We start from the raw sequence: 21,859 nt of genomic DNA, 5'->3' as shown, positions 1-21,859 counted from the left end.
TAATTTCCATACTCCGCATACATTAGTACATTAGTATTAGTACATTAGTATGGGGATATTAGTACATTAGTATTAGTACATTAATGTGGAAATTGTGGTATTCATCAAATTCCGAAAAATTTGATGCAGTTACTATTCGCCACTGTGAGGTGGCGAATAGCAGGTGAAACTTACCTGTATCTGCATGTGCAGGTCCCCCGATGAGTCCCTCCGGCGCTCTGCTCCGTCCTCAGGCTCCGTCCTGCTGGTCTGTCATGTGGTTTCCCAGCAGAGCACAAGAAAGTTTAGACAAAAAAAAAAAGTTTTTTTTTTTTTTTTCTAATCTGTCATGTGGTCTGCTGGGAAACCACATGACAGACCAGCAGGACGGAGCCGAAGGCTGCTGCGCGGACAGGTAAGTCGGGGGGGGGAGGGAGGTCGGGGGGTACACAAACTTAACGCATCTGTAGGCAGTGCTGCGCATGCGCTGGTTTTACAGATGTAACAGCGCATGCGCAGCACTGTTTCCAGATGCGATAAGGTAGTGTAGGCAGGAAAAGTATCTATTTCCCGAAAAGCTGTCATCGCAAAAATGACAGGTACCGGAATAGATACTTATGGAGAGGTGGAATGATGAATTCCTCCTATAATTAGCTAGAACTCCATGAGAGTTCTAAAGCTAATTATCTCCAGAGAAATTTTAGGTTTAATGAATAGGCCCCCCAGACAGGAAATAAAGAAATCAAACTATTGTAAATACAATGACAACCTGCCTAATAACCTCCGTACGAAACCTGCCTAATAGCCTCCGTACGAAACCTGCCTAATAGCCTCCGTACGAAACCTGCCTAATAGCCTCCGTATGAAACCTGCCTAATAGTCTCCGTACGAAACCTGCCTAATAGCCTCCGTACGAAACCTGCCCAATAGCCTCCGTACGAAACCTGCCCAATAGCCTCCGTACGAAACCTGCCTAATAGCCTCCTTACGAAACCTGCCTAATAGCCTCCTTACGAAACCTGCCTAATAGCCTCCTTACGAAACCGGCCTAATAGCCTCCATACGAAACCTGCCTAATAGCCTCCATATGAAACCTGCCTAATAGCCTCCATATGAAACCTGCCTAATAGCCTCCATATGAAAGGATTAGTGCAGGCAGACAGGTTGAAAAATACATAACATAAAACCTCCTGCACTGAACCAATTAGAGCAGGAAAGAGAAAATGCTTCCGCGTGCTGTCCTGCGCCGGCCGATGTCCGCGTGCTGTCCTGCCCCGGCCGATGTCCGCGTGCTGTCCTGCGCCGGCCGATGTCCGCGTGCTGTCCTGCGCCGGCCGATGTCCGCGTGCTGTCCTGCGCCGCCCGATGTCCGCGTGCTGTCCTGCGCCGCCCGATGTCCGCGTGTTGTCCTGCGCCGGCCGATGTCCGCGTGTTGTCCTGCGCCGGCCGATGTCCGTGTGTTGTCCTGTGCAGGCCGATGTCCGTGTGATGCTAGAGCCCCAGACACTGGTCACTCAGTGAAGCGGTGACTCACCCAGAGAGGGAAGATGCTCGGCAGCCAACTATGGGGGGTATTGATTATAGACTGGAGGGAGAGAAAATTGTGAGAGATAAAGCACCAACCAATCAGCTTCTAACTTACATTATATAGGCTGTGTTTCAAAAATGACAGTTAGGAGCTGATTGGTTAATACTTTTCTCTCATCAAGCTTTAGTACATAGACCCCTATGTCCCGCTCTAACATGTGCACTGAGCCCTGTAACAAGGACTGAGGAACAGGGTAACATGAAGGAACAATAAATAAAAAGCGTAGGTCCGGGGGAGGTGACAGGGGCTATAAAGGGCGGAGCTTCACACTATCTAGTGCCTATACTCCTGCGCCAGCTCCTCTACCCAATGACAACATGCTGTATACCGTGTCCCCCAGATCGGATGATAGAGGAAAGAAAAAGGCTGATATACTAAATCTTCTAAAAGACGACTAACAACAGCCCCTCCCTCATGTATCTACCATGGTCAGCTACCTGGTTACCAGTGCATGCATATATATATATATATATACACCACATTACACATCCGTCATTCCTACCTGGTTACCCGTGCTCTTATATATGTCACATTACACATCCGTCATTCCTACCTGGTTACCAGTGCTCTTATATATGCCACATTACATAGGTCATTCCTACCTGATTACCAGTGCTCTTATATATGTCACATTACACATCCGTCATTCCTACCTGGTTACCAGTGCTCTTATATATGTCACATTACACATCCGTCATTCCTACCTGGTTACCAGTGCTCTTATATATATATGTCACATTACATAGGTCATTCCTACCTGGTTACCAGTGCTATTATATATATATATGTCACATTACATAGGTCATTCCTACCTGGTTACCAGTGCTATTATATATATATGTCACATTACACATCCGTCATTCCTACCTGGTTACCCGTGCTCTTATATATATATATGTTACATTACACATCGGTCATTCCTACCTGTACATGGATGGATGTAGAAGACCATAGGCTTCTTTCTCCTCCTCTGGACATCCAAAGAGCATGTAGTAAAAGACATGGAAGTTCCTCTCCCCTAAGTCCTGGTGAGACACACGGGACTTCTCTAGGAGATACTCATTAATCTTTGCTCCTCTCACTACAAGAAAAGAACAGAAATTATAATAAGGTACACAACACAAAATAAGACTTCTGATGGCGAATTCTAAAGGTTATTTTTCCTATTTTTAAATATTGAATATTACAAAAAAATAGGGACTATAAAGACATTGCATGATTTCCTGTAGTTCATCTCTACGCATATTAAGGGATCATATACAGTCTATCTCTATGCATAAGAAGTGATCATATTCATAGACGACAAACTACAGGAAATCATGATAGAACTGCAAAGTTGGGCTAACAACTCCATCTCTGGGGCACTTCAAAATATTAAAAGCAGAGACAGAACCCCACTTTCCCCAGTACATTAGTGTATGCAGCCACAGGACAACTGATCCCTTCCTCCCCCCTTCCTGACACTTCCCCCAGTACAAGCTACATTAGTGTATGCAGCCACAGGACAACTGATCCCTTCCTCCCCTTCCTGACACTTCCCCCAGTACCAGCCCCCTTCCTGTATGCAGCCATAGGCCAACTAATCCTTCCTCCCCTTCCTGAAACTTCTCCCAGTATCAGGAACCTTACTGTATGCAGCCACAGGCCAACTGATCCTTCCTCCCCTTCCTGACACTTTCCCCAGTACCAGCCACCTTACTGTATGCAGCCATAGGCCAACTGATCCTTCCTCCCCTTCCTGACACTTCTCCCAGTATCAGGCACCTTACTGTATGCAGCCACAGGCCAACTGATCCTTCCTCCCCTTCCTGACACTTCCCCCAGTACCAGTCATCTTACTGAATGCACCAACGGGCCAACTGATCCTTCCTCCCCTTCATGACACTTCTCCCAGTACCAGTCACCTTACTGTATGCAGCCATAGGCCAACTGATCCTTCCTCCCCTTCCTGAAATTTCCCCCAGTACCAGTCACCTTACTGTATGCAGCCACAGGACAACTGATCCCTTCCTCCCCTTCCTGACACTTCCCCCAGTACCAGCCCCCTTCCTGTATGCAGCCATAGGCCAACTAATCCTTCCTCCCCTTCCTGAAACTTCTCCCAGTATCAGGAACCTTACTGTATGCAGCCACAGGCCAACTGATCCTTCCTCCCCTTCCTGACACTTTCCCCAGTACCAGCCACCTTACTGTATGCAGCCATAGGCCAACTGATCCTTCCTCCCCTTCCTGACACTTCTCCCAGTATCAGGCACCTTACTGTATGCAGCCACAGGCCAACTGATCCTTCCTCCCCTTCCTGACACTTCCCCCAGTACCAGTCATCTTACTGAATGCACCAACGGGCCAACTGATCCTTCCTCCCCTTCATGACACTTCTCCCAGTACCAGTCTCCTTACTGTATGCAGCCATAGGCCAACTGATCCTTCCTCCCCTTCCTGAAATTTCCCCCAGTACCAGTCACCTTACTGTATGCAGCCACAGGCCAACTGATCCTTCCTCCCCTTCCTGACACTTCCCCCAGTACCAGTCACCTTACTGTATGCAGCCATAGGCCAACTGATCCTTCCTCCCCTTCCTGACACTTCTCCCAGTACCAGGCACCTTACTGTATGCAGCCATGGGCACAATGATCCTTCCTCCCCTTCCTGACACTTCTCCCAGTACCAGTCATCTTACTGAATGCACCCACGGGCCAAATGATCCTTCCTCCCCTTCATGACACTTCTCCCAGTACCAGTCACCTTACTGTATGCAGCCACAAGCCAACTGATCCTTCCTCCCCTTCCTGACACTTCTCCCAGTATCAGGCACCTTACTCTATGCAGCCACAGGCCAACTGATCCTTCCTCCCCTTCCTGACACTTCTCCCAGTACCAGTCACCTTACTGTATGCAGCCATAGGCCAACCGATCCTTCCTCCCCTTCCTGACACTTCTCCCAGTACCAGGCACCTTACTCTATGCAGCCATGGGCCAAATGATCCTTCCTCCCCTTCCTGACACTTCCCACAGTACCAGTCATCTTACTGAATGCACCCACGGGCCAACTGATCCTTCCTCCCCTTCATGACACTTCTCCCAGTACCAGTCACCTTATTGTATGCAGCCACAAGCCAACTGATCCTTCCTCCCCTTCCTGAAACTTCCCCCAGTACCAGTCACCTTACTGTATGCAGCCATAGGCCAACTGATCCTTCCTCCCCTTCCTGACACTTCCCCCAGTACCAGTCATCTTACTGAATGCACCCACAGGCCAACTGATCCTTCCTCCCCTTCATGACACTTCTCCCAGTACCAGTCACCTTACTGTATGCAGCCACAAGCCAACTGATCCTTCCTCCCCTTCCTGAAAGTTCCCCCAGTACCAGTCACCTTACTGTATGCAGCCATAGGCCAACTGATCCTTCCTCCCCTTCTTGACACTTCTCCCAGTACCAGGCACATTACTGTATGCAGCCACGGGCCAAATGATCATTCCTCCCCTTCATAACACTTCTCCCAGTATCAGGCACCTTACTGTATGCAGCCACATGCCAACTGATCCCTTCCTCCCCTTCCTGACACTTCCCCCAGTACCAGTAACCTTACTGTATGCAACCACAGGCCAACTGATCCTTCCTCCCCTTCCTGACACTTCTCCCAGTATCAGCCACATTACTGTATGCAGCCACAGGCCAACTGATCCCTTCCTGACACTTCCTCCAGTACCAGGCACCTTACTGTATGCAGCCAGGAGCCAACTGATAACTCCTCCCCTTCCTGACACTTCTCCCAGTACAAGCCACCTTACTGTATGCAGCCACGGGCCAACTGATCCCTTCCTGACACTTCCCCCAGTACCAGGCACCTTACTGTATGCAGCCACATGCCAACTGATCCCTTCCACCCCTTCCTGACACTTCTCCCAGTACCAGGCACCTTACTGTATGCAGCCACACGCCAAGTGATCCCTTCCTCCCCTTCCTGACACTTCTCCCAGTATCAGCCACCTTACCGTATGCAACCACAGAGCAACTGATCCTTCCTCCCCTTCCTGACACTTCTCCCAGTACCAGGCACCTTACTGTATGCATCCAGGGGCCAACTGATCCTTCCGTCCTTTCCTGACACTTCCCCCAGTAGAAGCTACCTTACTGTATGCAGCCAAGTGCCAACTGATCCCTTCCTCCCCTACCTGACACTACTCCCAACACCAGGTACCTTACTGTATTGTAGCCACGGGCCAACTGATCCCGTCCTGACACTGCCCCCAGTACCAGTCACCTTACTGTATGCAGCCACAGGCCAACTTATCCCTTCCTCCCCTTCCTGACACTTCCCCCAGTACCGGGCAACTTACTGTATGCAGCCACAATCCAACTGATCCATTCCTCCCCTTCCTGACACTTCCCCCAGTACCAGGCACCTTACTGTATGCAGCCACAGGCCAACTTATCCCTTCCTCCCCTTCCTGACACTTCCCCCAGTACCAGTCACCTTAATGTAAGCAGCCACAGGCCCAATGATCCCTTCCTCCTCTTCCTGACACTTCCCCCAGTACCAGTAACCTTACTGTATGCAACCACAGGCCAACAGATCCTTCCTCCCCTTCCTGACACTTCTCCCAGTATCAGCCACGTTACTGTATGCAGCCACAGGCCAACTGATCCCTTCCTCCCCTTCCTGACACTTCCTCCAGTACCAGGCACCTTACTGTATGCAGCCACGAGCCAACTGATAACTCCTCCCCTTCCTGACACTTCTCCCAGTACAAGCCACCTTACTGTATGCAGCCACGGGCCAACTGATCCCTTCCTGACACTTCCACCAGTACCAGGCACCTAACTGTATGCAGCCACATGCCAACTGATCCCTTCCACCCCTTCCTGACACTTCTCCCAGTACCAGGCACCTTACTGTATGTAGCCATGGGTGAACTGATCCATTCCTCCCTTTTCTGACACTTCCCCCAGTACCAGCCACCTTATTGTATGCAGCCACGGGCCAACTGATCCCTTCCTCCCCTTCCTAACACTTCCCCCAGTACCAGCCACATTACTGTATGCAGCCATGGGCCAACTAATCCCTTCCTCCCCTTCCTGTCACTTCTCCCAGTACCAGCCACCTTACTGTATGCAGCCACGGGCCAACTGATCCCTTCCTCCCCCCTTCCTGACACTTCCCCAGTACCAGGCACCTTACTGTATGTAGCCATGTGCCAACTGATCCCTTCCTCCCCTTCCTAACACTTCTCCCAGTACCAGGCACCTTACTGTATGTAGCCACGTGCCAAATGATCGCTTCATCCCCTTCCTGACACTTCTCCCAGTACCAGGCACCTTACTGTTTGCAGCCACAGGCCAACTGATCCTTACTCCCTTTCCTCACACTTCCCCCAGTACAAGCCACCTTACTGTATGCAGCCACGGGCCAACTGATCCCTTCTTCCCCTTCCTGACACTTCTCCCAGTACCAGCCACCTTACTGTATGGAGTCATGGGCCAACTGATCCCTTTCTCCCTTTCCTGACACTTCTACCAGTATCAGCCACTTTACTGTATGCAGCCACGGGCCAACTGATCCCTTCCTGACACTTCCCCCATTACCAGCCACCTTTCTGTATGCAGCCAGGGGCCAAGTGATCCTTTCCTTACACTTCTCCCAGTACCAGCCACATTAATGTATGCAGCGACGGGTCAACTGTTCCATTCATCCCTTTCCTGACAGTTCCCCCAGTACAAGCCACCTTGCCGTATGCAGCCACAGGCAAGCTGATCCTTCCTCCCCTTCCTCACAATTCCCCCAGTACCAGGCACCTTACTGTATGCAGCCACGGGCCAACTGATCCCTTCCACCCCTTCCTGACACTTCCCCCAGTACCAGTCACCTTACTGTATGCAGCCACGGGCGAACTGAACCCTTTCTTCCTTTCCTGACACTTCCCCCAGTACAAGCTACCTTACTGTATGCAGCCATGGGCCAACTGATCCTTCCTCCCCTTCCTGACACTTGTCCCAGTACCAGGCACCTTACTGTAAGTAGCCACGGGCCAACTGATCCCTTCCTCCCCTTCCTGACACTTCTCCCAGTACCAGTCACCTTACTGTTTGCAGCCATGGGTGAAATGATCCATTCCTCCCTTTCCTGACACTTCCCCCAGTACCAGCCATCTTACTGTATGCAGCCACAGGCCAACTGATCCCTTCCTCCCCTTCCTGACACTTCTCCCAGTACCAGTCACCTTACTGCATGCAGCCACGGGCCAACTTATCCCTTCCTGACTCCTCCCAGTACCAGTCACCTTACTGTATGCAGCCACAGGCCAACTGAATTGTTCCTCCCCTTCCTGACACCTCCCCCAGTACCACGCACCTTACTGTATGCAACCACATGCCAACTGATCTCTTCCTTCCCTTCCTGACACTTCTCCCATTACTAGCCACCTTACTGTATGCAGCCAGGGGCCAACTGATCCTTTCCTTACACTTCTCCCAGTTCCAGCCACATTAATGTATACAGCCATGGGGCAACTGATCCATTCCTCCCTTTCCTGATACTTCCCCCAGTACCAGCCCCCTTACCATATGCAGCCACGGGCCAACTGATCCCTTCCTCCCCTTCCTGACACTTCTCCCAGTACCAGTCACCTTACTGTATGCAGCCACGGGCCAACTTATCCCTTCCTGACACTTCTCCCAGTACCAGCCACCTTACTGAATGCAGCCATGGGCCAACTGATCCCTTCTCTAATTCTTCCTGACAGTTCACCCAGTACCAGGCACCTTACTGTATGCAGCCATGCGCCAACTGATCCCTACGTCCCCTTCCAGACACTTCTCCCAGTACCAGGCACCTTACTCTTTTCAGCCACAGGCCAACTGATACCTCCTCCCCTTCCTGACACTTCTCCCAGTACCAGTCACCTTACTGTATGTAGCCACGGGCCAGCTGATCCCTTCCTGACACTTCTCTCAGTACCAGGTACCTTACTGTATGCAGCCACAGGCCAACAGATACCTCCTCCCCTTCCTGACACTTCTCCCAGTACCAGCCACCTTACTGTATGCAACCACGGGCCAACTGATCCCTTCCTGACACTTCTCTCAGTACCAGGTACCTTACTGTATGCAGCCACAGGCCAACTGAGCCCTTCTCTAATTCTTCCTGACAGTTCATCCAGTACCAGGCACCTTACTGTATGCAGCCACGGGCCAACTAATTCTTCCTCCCCTTCCAGACTCTTCTCCCAGTACCAGGCACCTTACTGTATGCAGCCACGGGCCAACTGATCCTTCCTCCCCTTCCAGACACTTCTCCCAGTACCAGTCACCTTACTGTATGCAGCCATGCGCCAACTGATCCCTACGTCCCCTTCCAGACACTTCTCCCAGTACCAGGCACCTTACTCTTTTCAGCCACAGGCCAACTGATACCTCCTCCCCTTCCTGACACTTCCCCCAGTACCAGGCACCTTACTGTATGTAGCCACGGGCCAGCTGATCCCTTCCTCCCCTTCCTGACACTTCTCCCAGTACCAGGCACCTTACTGTAAGTAGCCACGGGCCAACTGATCCCTTCCTCCCCTTCCTGACACTTCTCCCAGTACCAGTCACCTTACTGTTTGCAGCCATGGGTGAAATGATCCATTCCTCCCTTTCCTGACACTTCTCCCAGTACCAGTCACCTTACTGTATGCAGCCACGGGCCAACTTATCCCTTCCTGACACCTCCCAGTACCAGTCACCTTACTGTATGCAGCCACAGGCCAACTGATCCGTTCCTCCCCTTCCTGACACCTCCCCCAGTACCAGCCACCTTACTGTATGCAACCACAGGCCAACTGATCCCTTCCTCCCCTTCATAACACTTCTCCCAGTACCAGGCACCTTACTGTATGTAGCCACGTGCCAAATGATCGCTTCATCCCCTTCCTGACACTTCTCCCAGTACCAGGCACCTTACTGTTTGCAGCCACAGGCCAACTGATCCTTACTCCCTTTCCTGACACTTCTACCAGTACCAGCCACCTTACTGTTTGCAGCCATGGGTGAAATGATCCATTCCTCCCTTTCCTGACACTTCCCCCAGTACCAGCCACTTTACTGTATGCAGCCATGTGCCAACTGATCCCTTCCTCCCTTTCCTGACACTTCTACCAGTACCAGCCACTTTACTGTATGCAGCCATGTGCCAACTGATCCCTTCCTCCCTTTCCTGACACTTCTACCAGTACCAGCCACTTTACTGTATGCAGCCACGGGCCAACTGATCCCTTCCTGACACTTCCCCCATTACCAGCCACCTTTCTGTATGCAGCCAGGGGCCAACTCATCCTTTCCTTACACTTCTCCCAGTACCAGCCACATTAATGTATGCAGCGACGGGTCAACTGTTCCATTCATCCCTTTCCTGACAGTTCCCCCAGTACAAGCCACCTTGCCGTATGCAGCCACAGGCCAGCTGATCCTTCCTCCCCTTCCTCACAATTTCCCCAGTACCAGGCACCCTACTGTATGCAGCCACGGGCCAACTGATCCCTTCCACCCCTTCCTGACACTTCCCCCAGTACCAGTCACCTTACTGTATGCAGCCACGGGCGAACTGATCCCTTTCTTCCTTTCCTGACACTTCCCCAAGTACAAGTTACCTTACTGTATGCAGCCACAGGCCAACTGATCCCTTCCTCCCCTTCCTGACACTTCTCCCAGTACCAGTCACCTTACTGTATGCAGCCACGGGCCAACTGAATTGTTCCTCCCCTTCCTGCCACCTCCCCCAGTACCAGCCACCTTACCGTATGCAACCACATGCCAACTGATCTCTTCCTTCCCTTCCTGACACTTCTCCCATTATTAGCCACCTTACTGTATGCAGCCAGGGGCCAACTGATCCTTTCCTTACACTTCTCCCAGTACCAGCCACCATACTGTATGCAGCCACAGGCCAACTGATCCCTTCCTCCCCTTCCTGACACTTCTCCCAGTACCAGCCACCTTACTGTATGTAGCCACGGGCCAGCTGATCCCTTCCTCCCCTTCCTGACACTTCTCCCAGTACCAGGCACCTTACTCTTTTCAGCCACAGGCCAACTGATACCTCCTCCCCTTCCTGACACTTCTCCCAGTACCAGGCACCTTACTGTATGCAGCCACGGGTCAACTGATCCCTTTCTTCCTTTCCTGACACTTCCCCCAGTACAAGCTACCTTACTGTATGCAGCCATGGGCCAACTGATCCTTCCTCCCCTTCCTGACACTTCTCCCAGTACCAGTCACCTAACTGTATGCAGCCATGCGCCAACTGATCCCTACGTCCCCTTCCAGACACTTCTCCCAGTACCAGGCACCTCACTCTTTGCAGCCACAGGCCAACTGATCCCTTCCTCCCCTTCCTGACACTTCTCCCAGTACCAGAAACTTCTCCCAGTACCAGCCACCTTACTGAAAGCAGCCATGGGCCAACTGATCCCTTCTCTAATTCTTCCTGACAGTTCACCCAGTACCAGCCACCTTACTGTATGCAGCCACGGGCCAACTGATCCCTTCCTGACACTTCTCTCAGTACCAGGTACCTTACTGTATGTAGCCACGGGCCAGCTGATCCCTCCCTCCCCTTCCTGACACTTCTCCCAGTACCAGGCACCTTACTGTAAGTAGCCATGGGCCAACTGATCCCTTCCTCCCCTTCCTGACACTTCTCCCAGTACCAGGCACCTTAATGTATGTAGCCACGAGCCAGCTGATCCCTTCCTCCCCTTCCTGACACTTCTCCCAGTACCAGCCACCTTACTGTATGCAGCCACGGGTCAACTGATCCCTTTCATCCTTTCCTGACACTTTTCCCAGTACCAGGCACCTTACTGTATGCAGCCACAGGCCAACAGATCCCTTCTCTAATTCTTCCTGACAGTTCACCCAGTACCAGAAACTTCTCCCAGTACCAGCCACCTTACTGAATGCAGCCATGGGCCAACTGATCCCTTCTCTAATTCTTCCAGACAGTTCACCCAGTACCAGCCACCTTACTGTATGCAACCACGGGCCAACTGATCCCTTCCTGACACTTCTCTCAGTACCAGGTACCTTACTGTATGCAGCCACAGGCCAACTGAGCCCTTCTCTAATTCTTCCTGACAGTTCACCCAGTACCAGGCACCTTACTGTATGCAGCCACGGGCCAACTGATCCTTCCTCCCCTTCCAGACACTTCTCCCAGGACCAGGCACCTTACTGTATGCAGCCACGGGCCAACTGATCCTTCCTCCCCTTCCTGACACTTCTCCCAGTACCAGTCACCTTACTGTATGCAGCCATGCGCCAACTGATCCCTACGTCCCCTTCCAGACACTTCTCCCAGTACCCTTACTGTATGCAGCCACGGGCCAACTGATCATTCCTCACACTTTCTGCAGTACAAGCCACCTTACTGTATGCAGCCACAGGCCAACTGATCCCTTCCTCCCCTTCCTGACACTTCTCCCAGTACCAGCCACCTTACTGTATGCAGCCACAGGCCAACTGATCCCTTCCTCCCCTTCCTGACACTTCTCCCAGTACCAGTCACCTTACTGTATGCAGCCACGGGCCAACTTATCCCTTCCTGACACTTCTCCCAGTACCAGCCACCTTACTGAATGCAGCCATGGGCCAACTGATCCCTTCTCTAATTCTTCCTGACAGTTCACCCAGTACCAGGCACCTTACTGTATGCAGCCATGCGCCAACTGATCCCTACGTCCCCTTCCAGACACTTCTCCCAGTACCAGGCACCTTACTCTTTTCAGCCACAGGCCAACTGATACCTCCTCCCCTTCCTGACACTTCTCCCAGTACCAGTCACCTTACTGTATGTAGCCACGGGCCAGCTGATCCCTTCCTGACACTTCTCTCAGTACCAGGTACCTTACTGTATGCAGCCACAGGCCAACAGATACCTCCTCCCCTTCCTGACACTTCTCCCAGTACCAGCCACCTTACTGTATGCAACCACGGGCCAACTGATCCCTTCCTGACACTTCTCTCAGTACCAGGTACCTTACTGTATGCAGCCACAGGCCAACTGAGCCCTTCTCCCCTTCCTGACAGTTCACCCAGTACCAGGCACCTTACTGTATGCAGCCACGGGCCAACTAATCCTTCCTCCCCTTCCAGACACTTCTCCCAGTACCAGGCACCTTACTGTATGCAGCCACGGGCCAACTGATCCTTCCTCCCCTTCCAGACACTTCTCCCAGTACCAGTCACCTTACTGTATGCAGCCATGCGCCAACTGATCCCTACGTCCCCTTCCAGACACTTCTCCCAGTACCAGGCACCTTACTCTTTTCAGCCACAGGCCAACTGATACCTCCTCCCCTTCCTGACACTTCCTCCAGTACCAGGCACCTTACTGTATGTAGCCACGGGCCAGCTGATCCCTTCCTCCCCTTCCTGACACTTCTCCCAGTACCAGGCACCTTACTGTAAGTAGCCACGGGCCAACTGATCCCTTCCTCCCCTTCCTGACACTTCTCCCAGTACCAGTCACCTTACTGTTTGCAGCCATGGGTGAAATGATCCATTCCTCCCTTTCCTGACACTTCTCCCAGTACCAGTCACCTTACTGTATGCAGCCACGGGCCAACTTATCCCTTCCTGACACCTGCCAGTACCAGTCACCTTACTGTATGCAGCCACAGGCCAACTGATCCGTTCCTCCCCTTCCTGACACCTCGCCCAGTACCAGCCACCTTACTGTATGCAACCACAGGCCAACTGATCCCTTCCTCCCCTTCATAACACTTCTCCCAGTACCAGGCACCTTACTGTATGTAGCCACGTGCCAAATGATCCCTACGTCCCCTTCCAGACACTTCTCCCAGTACCCTTACTGTATGCAGCCACGGGCCAACTGATCATTCCTCACACTTTCCGCAGTACAAGCCACCTTACTGTATGCAGCCACAGGCCAACTGATCCCTTCCTCCCCTTCCTGACACTTCTCCCAGTACCAGCCACCTTACTGTATGCAGCCACAGGCCAACTGATCCCTTCCTCCCCTTCCTGACACTTCTCCCAGTACCAGTCACCTTACTGTATGCAGCCACGGGCCAACTTATCCCTTCCTGACACTTCTCCCAGTACCAGCCACCTTACTGAATGCAGCCATGGGCCAACTGATCCCTTCTCTAATTCTTCCTGACAGTTCACCCAGTACCAGGCACCTTACTGTATGCAGCCATGCGCCAACTGATCCCTACGTCCCCTTCCAGACACTTCTCCCAGTACCAGGCACCTTACTCTTTTCAGCCACAGGCCAACTGATACCTCCTCCCCTTCCTGACACTTCTCCCAGTACCAGTCACCTTACTGTATGTAGCCACGGGCCAGCTGATCCCTTCCTGACACTTCTCTCAGTACCAGGTACCTTACTGTATGCAGCCACAGGCCAACAGATACCTCCTCCCCTTCCTGACACTTCTCCCAGTACCAGCCACCTTACTGTATGCAACCACGGGCCAACTGATCCCTTCCTGACACTTCTCTCAGTACCAGGTACCTTACTGTATGCAGCCACAGGCCAACAGATACCTCCTCCCCTTCCTGACAGTTCACCCAGTACCAGGCACCTTACTGTATGCAGCCACGGGCCAACTAATCCTTCCTCCCCTTCCAGACACTTCTCCCAGTACCAGGCACCTTACTGTATGCAGCCACGGGCCAACTGATCCTTCCTCCCCTTCCAGACACTTCTCCCAGTACCAGTCACCTTACTGTATGCAGCCATGCGCCAACTGATCCCTACGTCCCCTTCCAGACACTTCTCCCAGTACCAGGCACCTTACTCTTTTCAGCCACAGGCCAACTGATACCTCCTCCCCTTCCTGACACTTCCTCCAGTACCAGGCACCTTACTGTATGTAGCCACGGGCCAGCTGATCCCTTCCTCCCCTTCCTGACACTTCTCCCAGTACCAGGCACCTTACTGTAAGTAGCCACGGGCCAACTGATCCCTTCCTCCCCTTCCTGACACTTCTCCCAGTACCAGTCACCTTACTGTTTGCAGCCATGGGTGAAATGATCCATTCCTCCCTTTCCTGACACTTCTCCCAGTACCAGTCACCTTACTGTATGCAGCCACGGGCCAACTTATCCCTTCCTGACACCTGCCAGTACCAGTCACCTTACTGTATGCAGCCACAGGCCAACTGATCCGTTCCTCCCCTTCCTGACACCTCGCCCAGTACCAGCCACCTTACTGTATGCAACCACAGGCCAACTGATCCCTTCCTCCCCTTCATAACACTTCTCCCAGTACCAGGCACCTTACTGTATGTAGCCACGTGCCAAATGATCGCTTCATCCCCTTCCTGACACTTCTCCCAGTACCAGGCACCTTACTGTTTGCAGCCACAGGCCAACTGATCCTTACTCCCTTTCCTGACACTTCTACCAGTACCAGCCACTTTACTGTATGCAGCCATGTGCCAACTGATCCCTTCCTCCCCTTCCTGACACTTCTCCAAGTACCAGGCACCTTACTGTAAGTAGCCACGGGCCAACTGATCCCTTCCACCCCTTCCTGACACTTCTCCCAGTACCAGTCACCTTACTGTTTGCAGCCATGGGTGAAATGATCCAATCCTCCCTTTCCTGACACTTCCCCCAGTACCAGCCACTTTACTGTATGCAGCCATATGCCAACTGATCCCTTCCTCCCTTTCCTGACACTTCTACCAGTACCAGCCACTTTACTGTATGCAGCCATGTGCCAACTGATCCCTTCCTCCCTTTCCTGACACTTCTACCAGTACCAGCCACTTTACTGTATGCAGCCACGGGCCAACTGATCCCTTCCTGACACTTCCCCCATTACCAGCCACCTTTCTGTATGCAGCCAGGGGCCAAGTCATCCTTTCCTTACACTTCTCCCAGTACCAGCCACATTAATGTATGCAGCGACGGGTCAACTGTTCCATTCATCCCTTTCCTGACAGTTCCCCCAGTACAAGCCACCTTGCCGTATGCAGCCACAGGCCAGCTGATCCTTCCTCCCCTTCCTCACAATTTCCCCAGTACCAGGCACCCTACTGTATGCAGCCACGGGCCAACTGATCCCTTCCACCCCTTCCTGACACTTCCCCCAGTACCAGTCACCTTACTGTATGCAGCCACGGGCGAACTGATCCCTTTCTTCCTTTCCTGACACTTCCCCAAGTACAAGCTACCTTACTGTATGCAGCCACAGGCCAACTGATCCCTTCTTCCCCTTCCTGACACTTCTCCCAGTACCAGTCACCTTACTGTATGCAGCCACGGGCCAACTGAATTGTTCCTCCCCTTCCTGCCACCTCCCCCAGTACCAGCCACCTTACCGTATGCAACCACATGCCAACTGATCTCTTCCTTCCCTTCCTGACACTTCTCCCATTATTAGCCACCTTACTGTATGCAGCCAGGGGCCAACTGATCCTTTCCTTACACTTCTCCCAGTACCAGCCACCATACTGTATGCAGCCACAGGCCAACTGATCCTTCCTCCCCTTCCTGACACTTCTCCCAGTACCAGCCACCTTACTGTATGTAGCCACGGGCCAGCTGATCCCTTCCTCCCCTTCCTGACACTTCTCCCAGTACCAGGCACCTTACTCTTTTCAGCCACAGGCCAACTGATACCTCCTCCTCTTCCTGACACTTCTCCCAGTACCAGGCACCTTACTGTATGCAGCCACGGGTCAACTGATCCCTTTCTTCCTTTCCTGACACTTCCCCCAGTACAAGCTACCTTACTGTATGCAGCCATGGGCCAACTGATCCTTCCTCCCCTTCCTGACACTTCTCCCAGTACCAGTCACCTAACTGTATGCAGCCATGCGTCAACTGATCCCTACGTCCCCTTCCAGACACTTCTCCCAGTACCAGGCACCTCACTCTTTGCAGCCACAGGCCAACATCCCTTCCTCCCCTTCCTGACACTTCTCCCAGTACCAGAAACTTCTCGCAGTACCAGCCACCTTACTGAAAGCAGCCATGGGCCAACTGATCCCTTCTCTAATTCTTCCTGACAGTTCACCCAGTACCAGCCACCTTACTGTATGCAGCCACGGGCCAACTGATCCCTTCCTGACACTTCTCTCAGTACCAGGTACCTTACTGTATGTAGCCACGGGCCAGCTGATCCCTCCCTCCCCTTCCTGACACTTCTCCCAGTACCAGGCACCTTACTGTAAGTAGCCACGGGCCAACTGATCCCTTCCTCCTTTTCCTGACACTTCTCCCAGTACCAGTCACCTTACTGTTTGCAGCCATGGGTGAAATGATCCAATCCTCCCCTTCCTGACACTTCTCCCAGTACCAGACACTTCTCCCAGTACCAGCCACCTTACTGAATGCAGCCATGGGCCAACTGATCCCTTCTCTAATTCTTCCTGACAGGTCACCCAGTACCAGGCACCTTACTGTATGCAGCCATGCGCCAACTGATCCCTACGTCCCCTTCCAGACACTTCTCCCAGTACCAGGCACCTTAATGTATGTAGCCACGAGCCAGCTGATCCCTTCCTCCCCTTCCTGACACTTCTCCCAGTACCAGCCACCTTACTGTATGCAGCCACGGGTCAACTGATCCCTTTCATCCTTTCCTGACACTTTTCCCAGTACCAGGCACCTTACTGTATGCAGCCACAGGCCAACAGATCCCTTCTCTAATTCTTCCTGACAGTTCACCCAGTACCAGAAACTTCTCCCAGTACCAGCCACCTTACTGTATGCAACCACGGGCCAACTGATCCCTTCCTGACACTTCTCTCAGTACCAGGTACCTTACTGTATGCAGCCACAGGCCAACTGAGCCCTTCTCTAATTCTTCCTGACAGTTCACCCAGTACCAGGCGCCTTACTGTATGCAGCCACGGGCCAACTGATCCTTCCTCCCCTTCCAGACACTTCTCCCAGGACCAGGCACCTTACTGTATGCAGCCACGGGCCAACTGATCCTTCCTCCCCTTCCTGACACTTCTCCCAGTACCAGTCACCTTACTGTATGCAGCCATGCGCCAACTGATCCCTACGTCCCCTTCCAGACACTTCTCCCAGTACCAGGCACCTTACTCTTTTCAGCCACAGGCCAACTGATACCTCCTCCCCTTCCTGACACTTCCCCCAGTACCAGGCACCTTACTGTATGTAGCCACGGGCCAGCTGATCCCTTCCTCCCCTTCCTGACACTTCTCCCAGTACCAGGCACCTTACTGTAAGTAGCCACGGGCCAACTGATCCCTTCCTCCCCTTCCTGACACTTCTCCCAGTACCAGTCACCTTACTGTATGCAGCCACGGGCCAACTTATCCCTTCCTGACACCTCCCAGTACCAGTCACCTTACTGTATGCAGCCACAGGCCAACTGATCCGTTCCTCCCCTTCCTGACACCTCCCCCAGTACCAGCCACCTTACTGTATGCAACCACAGGCCAACTGATCTCTTCCTTCCCCTCCTGACACTTCTCCCATTACTAGCCACCTTACTGTATGCAGCCAGGGGCCAACTGATCCTTTCCTTACACTTCTCCCAGTACCAGCCACATTAATGTATACAGCCATGGGGCAACTGATCCATTCCTCCCTTTCCTGACACTTCCCCCAGTACCAGCCCCCTTACCATATGCAGCCACGGGCCAACTGACCCTTCCTCACACTTCCCCCAGTACAAGCCACCTTACTCTTTTCAGCCACAGGCCAACTGATACCTCCTCCCCTTCCTGACACTTCCCCCAGTACCAGGCACCTTACTGTATGTAGCCACGGGCCAGCTGATCCCTTCCTCCCCTTCCTGACACTTCTCCCAGTACCAGGCACCTTACTGTAAGTAGCCACGGGCCAACTGATCCCTTCCTCCCCTTCCTGACACTTCTCCCAGTACCAGTCACCTTACTGTTTGCAGCCATGGGTGAAATGATCCATTCCTCCCTTTCCTGACACTTCTCCCAGTACCAGTCACCTTACTGTATGCAGCCACGGGCCAACTTATCCCTTCCTGACACCTCCCAGTACCAGTCACCTTACTGTATGCAGCCACAGGCCAACTGATCCGTTCCTCCCCTTCCTGACACCTCCCCCAGTACCAGCCACCTTACTGTATGCAACCACAGGCCAACTGATCCCTTCCTCCCCTTCATAACACTTCTCCCAGTACCAGGCACCTTACTGTATGTAGCCACGTGCCAAATGATCGCTTCATCCCCTTCCTGACACTTCTCCCAGTACCAGGCACCTTACTGTTTGCAGCCACAGGCCAACTGATCCTTACTCCCTTTCCTGACACTTCCCCCAGTACCAGCCACTTTACTGTATGCAGCCATGTGCCAACTGATCCCTTCCTCCCTTTCCTGACACTTCTACCAGTACCAGCCACTTTACTGTATGCAGCCATGTGCCAACTGATCCCTTCCTCCCTTTCCTGACACTTCTACCAGTACCAGCCACTTTACTGTATGCAGCCACGGGCCAACTGATCCCTTCCTGACACTTCCCCCATTACCAGCCACCTTTCTGTATGCAGCCAGGGGCCAAGTCATCCTTTCCTTACACTTCTCCCAGTACCAGCCACATTAATGTATGCAGCGACGGGTCAACTGTTCCATTCATCCCTTTCCTGACAGTTCCCCCAGTACAAGCCACCTTGCCGTATGCAGCCACAGGCCAGCTGATCCTTCCTCCCCTTCCTCACAATTCCCCCAGTACCAGGCACCCTACTGTATGCAGCCACGGGCCAACTGATCCCTTCCACCCCTTCCTGACACTTCCCCCAGTACCAGTCACCTTACTGTATGCAGCCACGGGCGAACTGATCCCTTTCTTCCTTTCCTGACACTTCCCCAAGTACAAGCTACCTTACTGTATGCAGCCACAGGCCAACTGATCCCTTCCTCCCCTTCCTGACACTTCTCCCAGTACCAGTCACCTTACTGTATGCAGCCACGGGCCAACTTATCCCTTCCTGACACCTCCCAGTACCAGTCACCTTACTGTATGCAGCCACAGGCCAACTGAATTGTTCCTCCCCTTCCTGCCACCTCCCCCAGTACCAGCCACCTTACTGTATGCAACCACATGCCAACTGATCTCTTCCTTCCCTTCCTGACACTTCTCCCATTATTAGCCACCTTACTGTATGCAGCCAGGGGCCAACTGATCCTTTCCTTACACTTCTCCCAGTACCAGCCACATTAATGTATACAGCTATGGGGCAACTGATCCATTCCTCCCTTTCCTGACACTTCCCCCAGTACCAGCCCCCTTACCATATGCAGCCTCGGGCCAACTGATCCTTCCTCACACTTTCCCCAGTACAAGCCACCATACTGTATGCAGCCACAGGCCAACTGATCCCTTCCTCCCCTTCCTGACACTTCTCCCAGTACCAGCCACCTTACTGTATGTAGCCACGGGCCAGCTGATCCCTTCCTCCCCTTCCTGACACTTCTCCCAGTACCAGGCACCTTACGCTTTTCAGCCACAGGCCAACTGATACCTCCTCCCCTTCCTGACACTTCTCCCAGTACCAGGCACCTTACTGTATGCAGCCACGGGTCAACTGATCCCTTTCTTCCTTTCCTGACACTTCCCCCAGTACAAGCTACCTTACTATATGCAGCCATGGGCCAACTAATCCTTCCTCCCCTTCCTGACACTTCTCCCAGTACCAGTCACCTAACTGTATGCAGCCATGCGCCAACTGATCCCTACGTCCCCTTCCAGACACTTCTCCCAGTACCAGGCACCTCACTCTTTGCAGCCACAGGCCAACTGATCCCTTCCTCCCCTTCCTGACACTTCTCCCAATACCAGAAACTTCTCGCAGTACCAGCCACCTTACTGAAAGCAGCCATGGGCCAACTGATCCCTTCTCTAATTCTTCCTGACAGTTCACCCAGTACCAGCCACCTTACTGTATGCAGCCACGGGCCAACTGATCCCTTCCTGACACTTCTCTCAGTACCAGGTACCTTACTGTATGTAGCCACGGGCCAGCTGATCCCTTCCTCCCCTTCCTGACACTTCTCCCAGTACCAGGCACCTTACAGTAAGTAGCCACGGGCCAACTGATCCCTTCCTCCCCTTCCTGACACTTCTCCCAGTACCAGTCACCTTACTGTTTGCAGCCATGGGTGAAATGATCCAATCCTCCCCTTCCTGACACTTCTCCCAGTACCAGACACTTCTCCCAGTACCAGCCACCTTACTGAATGCAGCCATGGGCAACTGATCCCTTCTCTAATTCTTCCTGACAGTTCACCCAGTACCAGGCACCTTACTGTATGCAGCCATGCGCCAACTGATCCCTACGTCCCCTTCCAGACACTTCTCCCAGTACCAGGCAACTTAATGTATGTAGCCACGAGCCAGCTGATCCCTTCCTCCCCTTCCTGACACTTCTCCCAGTACCAGCCACCTTACTGTATGCAGCCACGGGTCAACTGATCCCTTTCATCCTTTCCTGACACTTTTCCCAGTACCAGGCACCTTACTGTATGCAGCCACAGGCCAACAGATCCCTTCTCTAATTCTTCCTGACAGTTCACCCAGTACCAGAAACTTCTCCCAGTACCAGCCACCTTACTGAATGCAGCCATGGGCCAACTGATCCCTTCTCTAATTCTTCCAGACAGTTCACCCAGTACCAGCCACCTTACTGTATGCAACCACGGGCCAACTGATCCCTTCCTGACACTTCTCTCAGTACCAGGTACCTTACTGTATGCAGCCACAGGCCAACTGAGCCCTTCTCTAATTCTTCCTGACAGTTCACCCAGTACCAGGCACCTTACTGTATGCAGCCACGGGCCAACTGATCCTTCCTCCCCTTCCAGACACTTCTCCCAGGACCAGGCACCTTACTGTATGCAGCCATGCGCCAACTGATCCCTACGTCCCCTTCCAGACACTTCTCCCAGTACCAGGCACCTTACTCTTTTCAGCCACAGGCCAACTGATACCTCCTCCGCTTCCTGACACTTCCCCCAGTACCAGGCACCTTACTGTATGTAGCCACGGGCCAGCTGATCCCTTCCTCCCCTTCGTGACACTTTTCCCAGTACCAGGCACCTTACTGTATGCAGCCACGGGCCAACTTATCCCTTCCTGACACCTCCCAGTACCAGTCACCTTACTGTATGCAGCCACAGGCCAACTGATCCGTTCCTCCCCTTCCTGACACCTCCCCCAGTACCAGCCACCTTACTGTATGCAGCCACAGGCCAACTGATCCCTTCCTCCCCTTCTTGACACTTCTCCCATTACTAGCCACCTTACTGTATGCAGCCAGGGGCCAACT

The 21,859-nt window shown here is 52.8% G+C and overlaps 1 protein-coding gene across 1 annotated transcript in view; it reads right to left on the bottom strand.

Annotated features, from left to right (window-relative positions):
* Nucleotides 1-21,859, bottom strand: part of LOC148443397 (unconventional myosin-VIIa-like) — a gene marked incomplete at its 3' end in the record, with an annotated part of 418,660 nt that overhangs the window by 316,536 nt on the left and 80,265 nt on the right. Inside the window, exon 6 of the mRNA XM_088462885.1 lies at nt 2,492-2,648. Coding sequence (XP_088319011.1) covers nt 2,492-2,648 — 157 coding nt within the window. The remainder of the gene's footprint in view (nt 1-2,491; nt 2,649-21,859) is intronic.

This window comes from Taudactylus pleione, unplaced genomic scaffold, assembly GCF_031769625.1.
Source record: "Taudactylus pleione unplaced genomic scaffold, aTauple2 ptg001283l, whole genome shotgun sequence".
NCBI classification, from domain to species: domain Eukaryota; kingdom Metazoa; phylum Chordata; class Amphibia; order Anura; family Myobatrachidae; genus Taudactylus; species Taudactylus pleione.
This window is presented reverse-complemented; position numbering and strand designations above follow the sequence as displayed.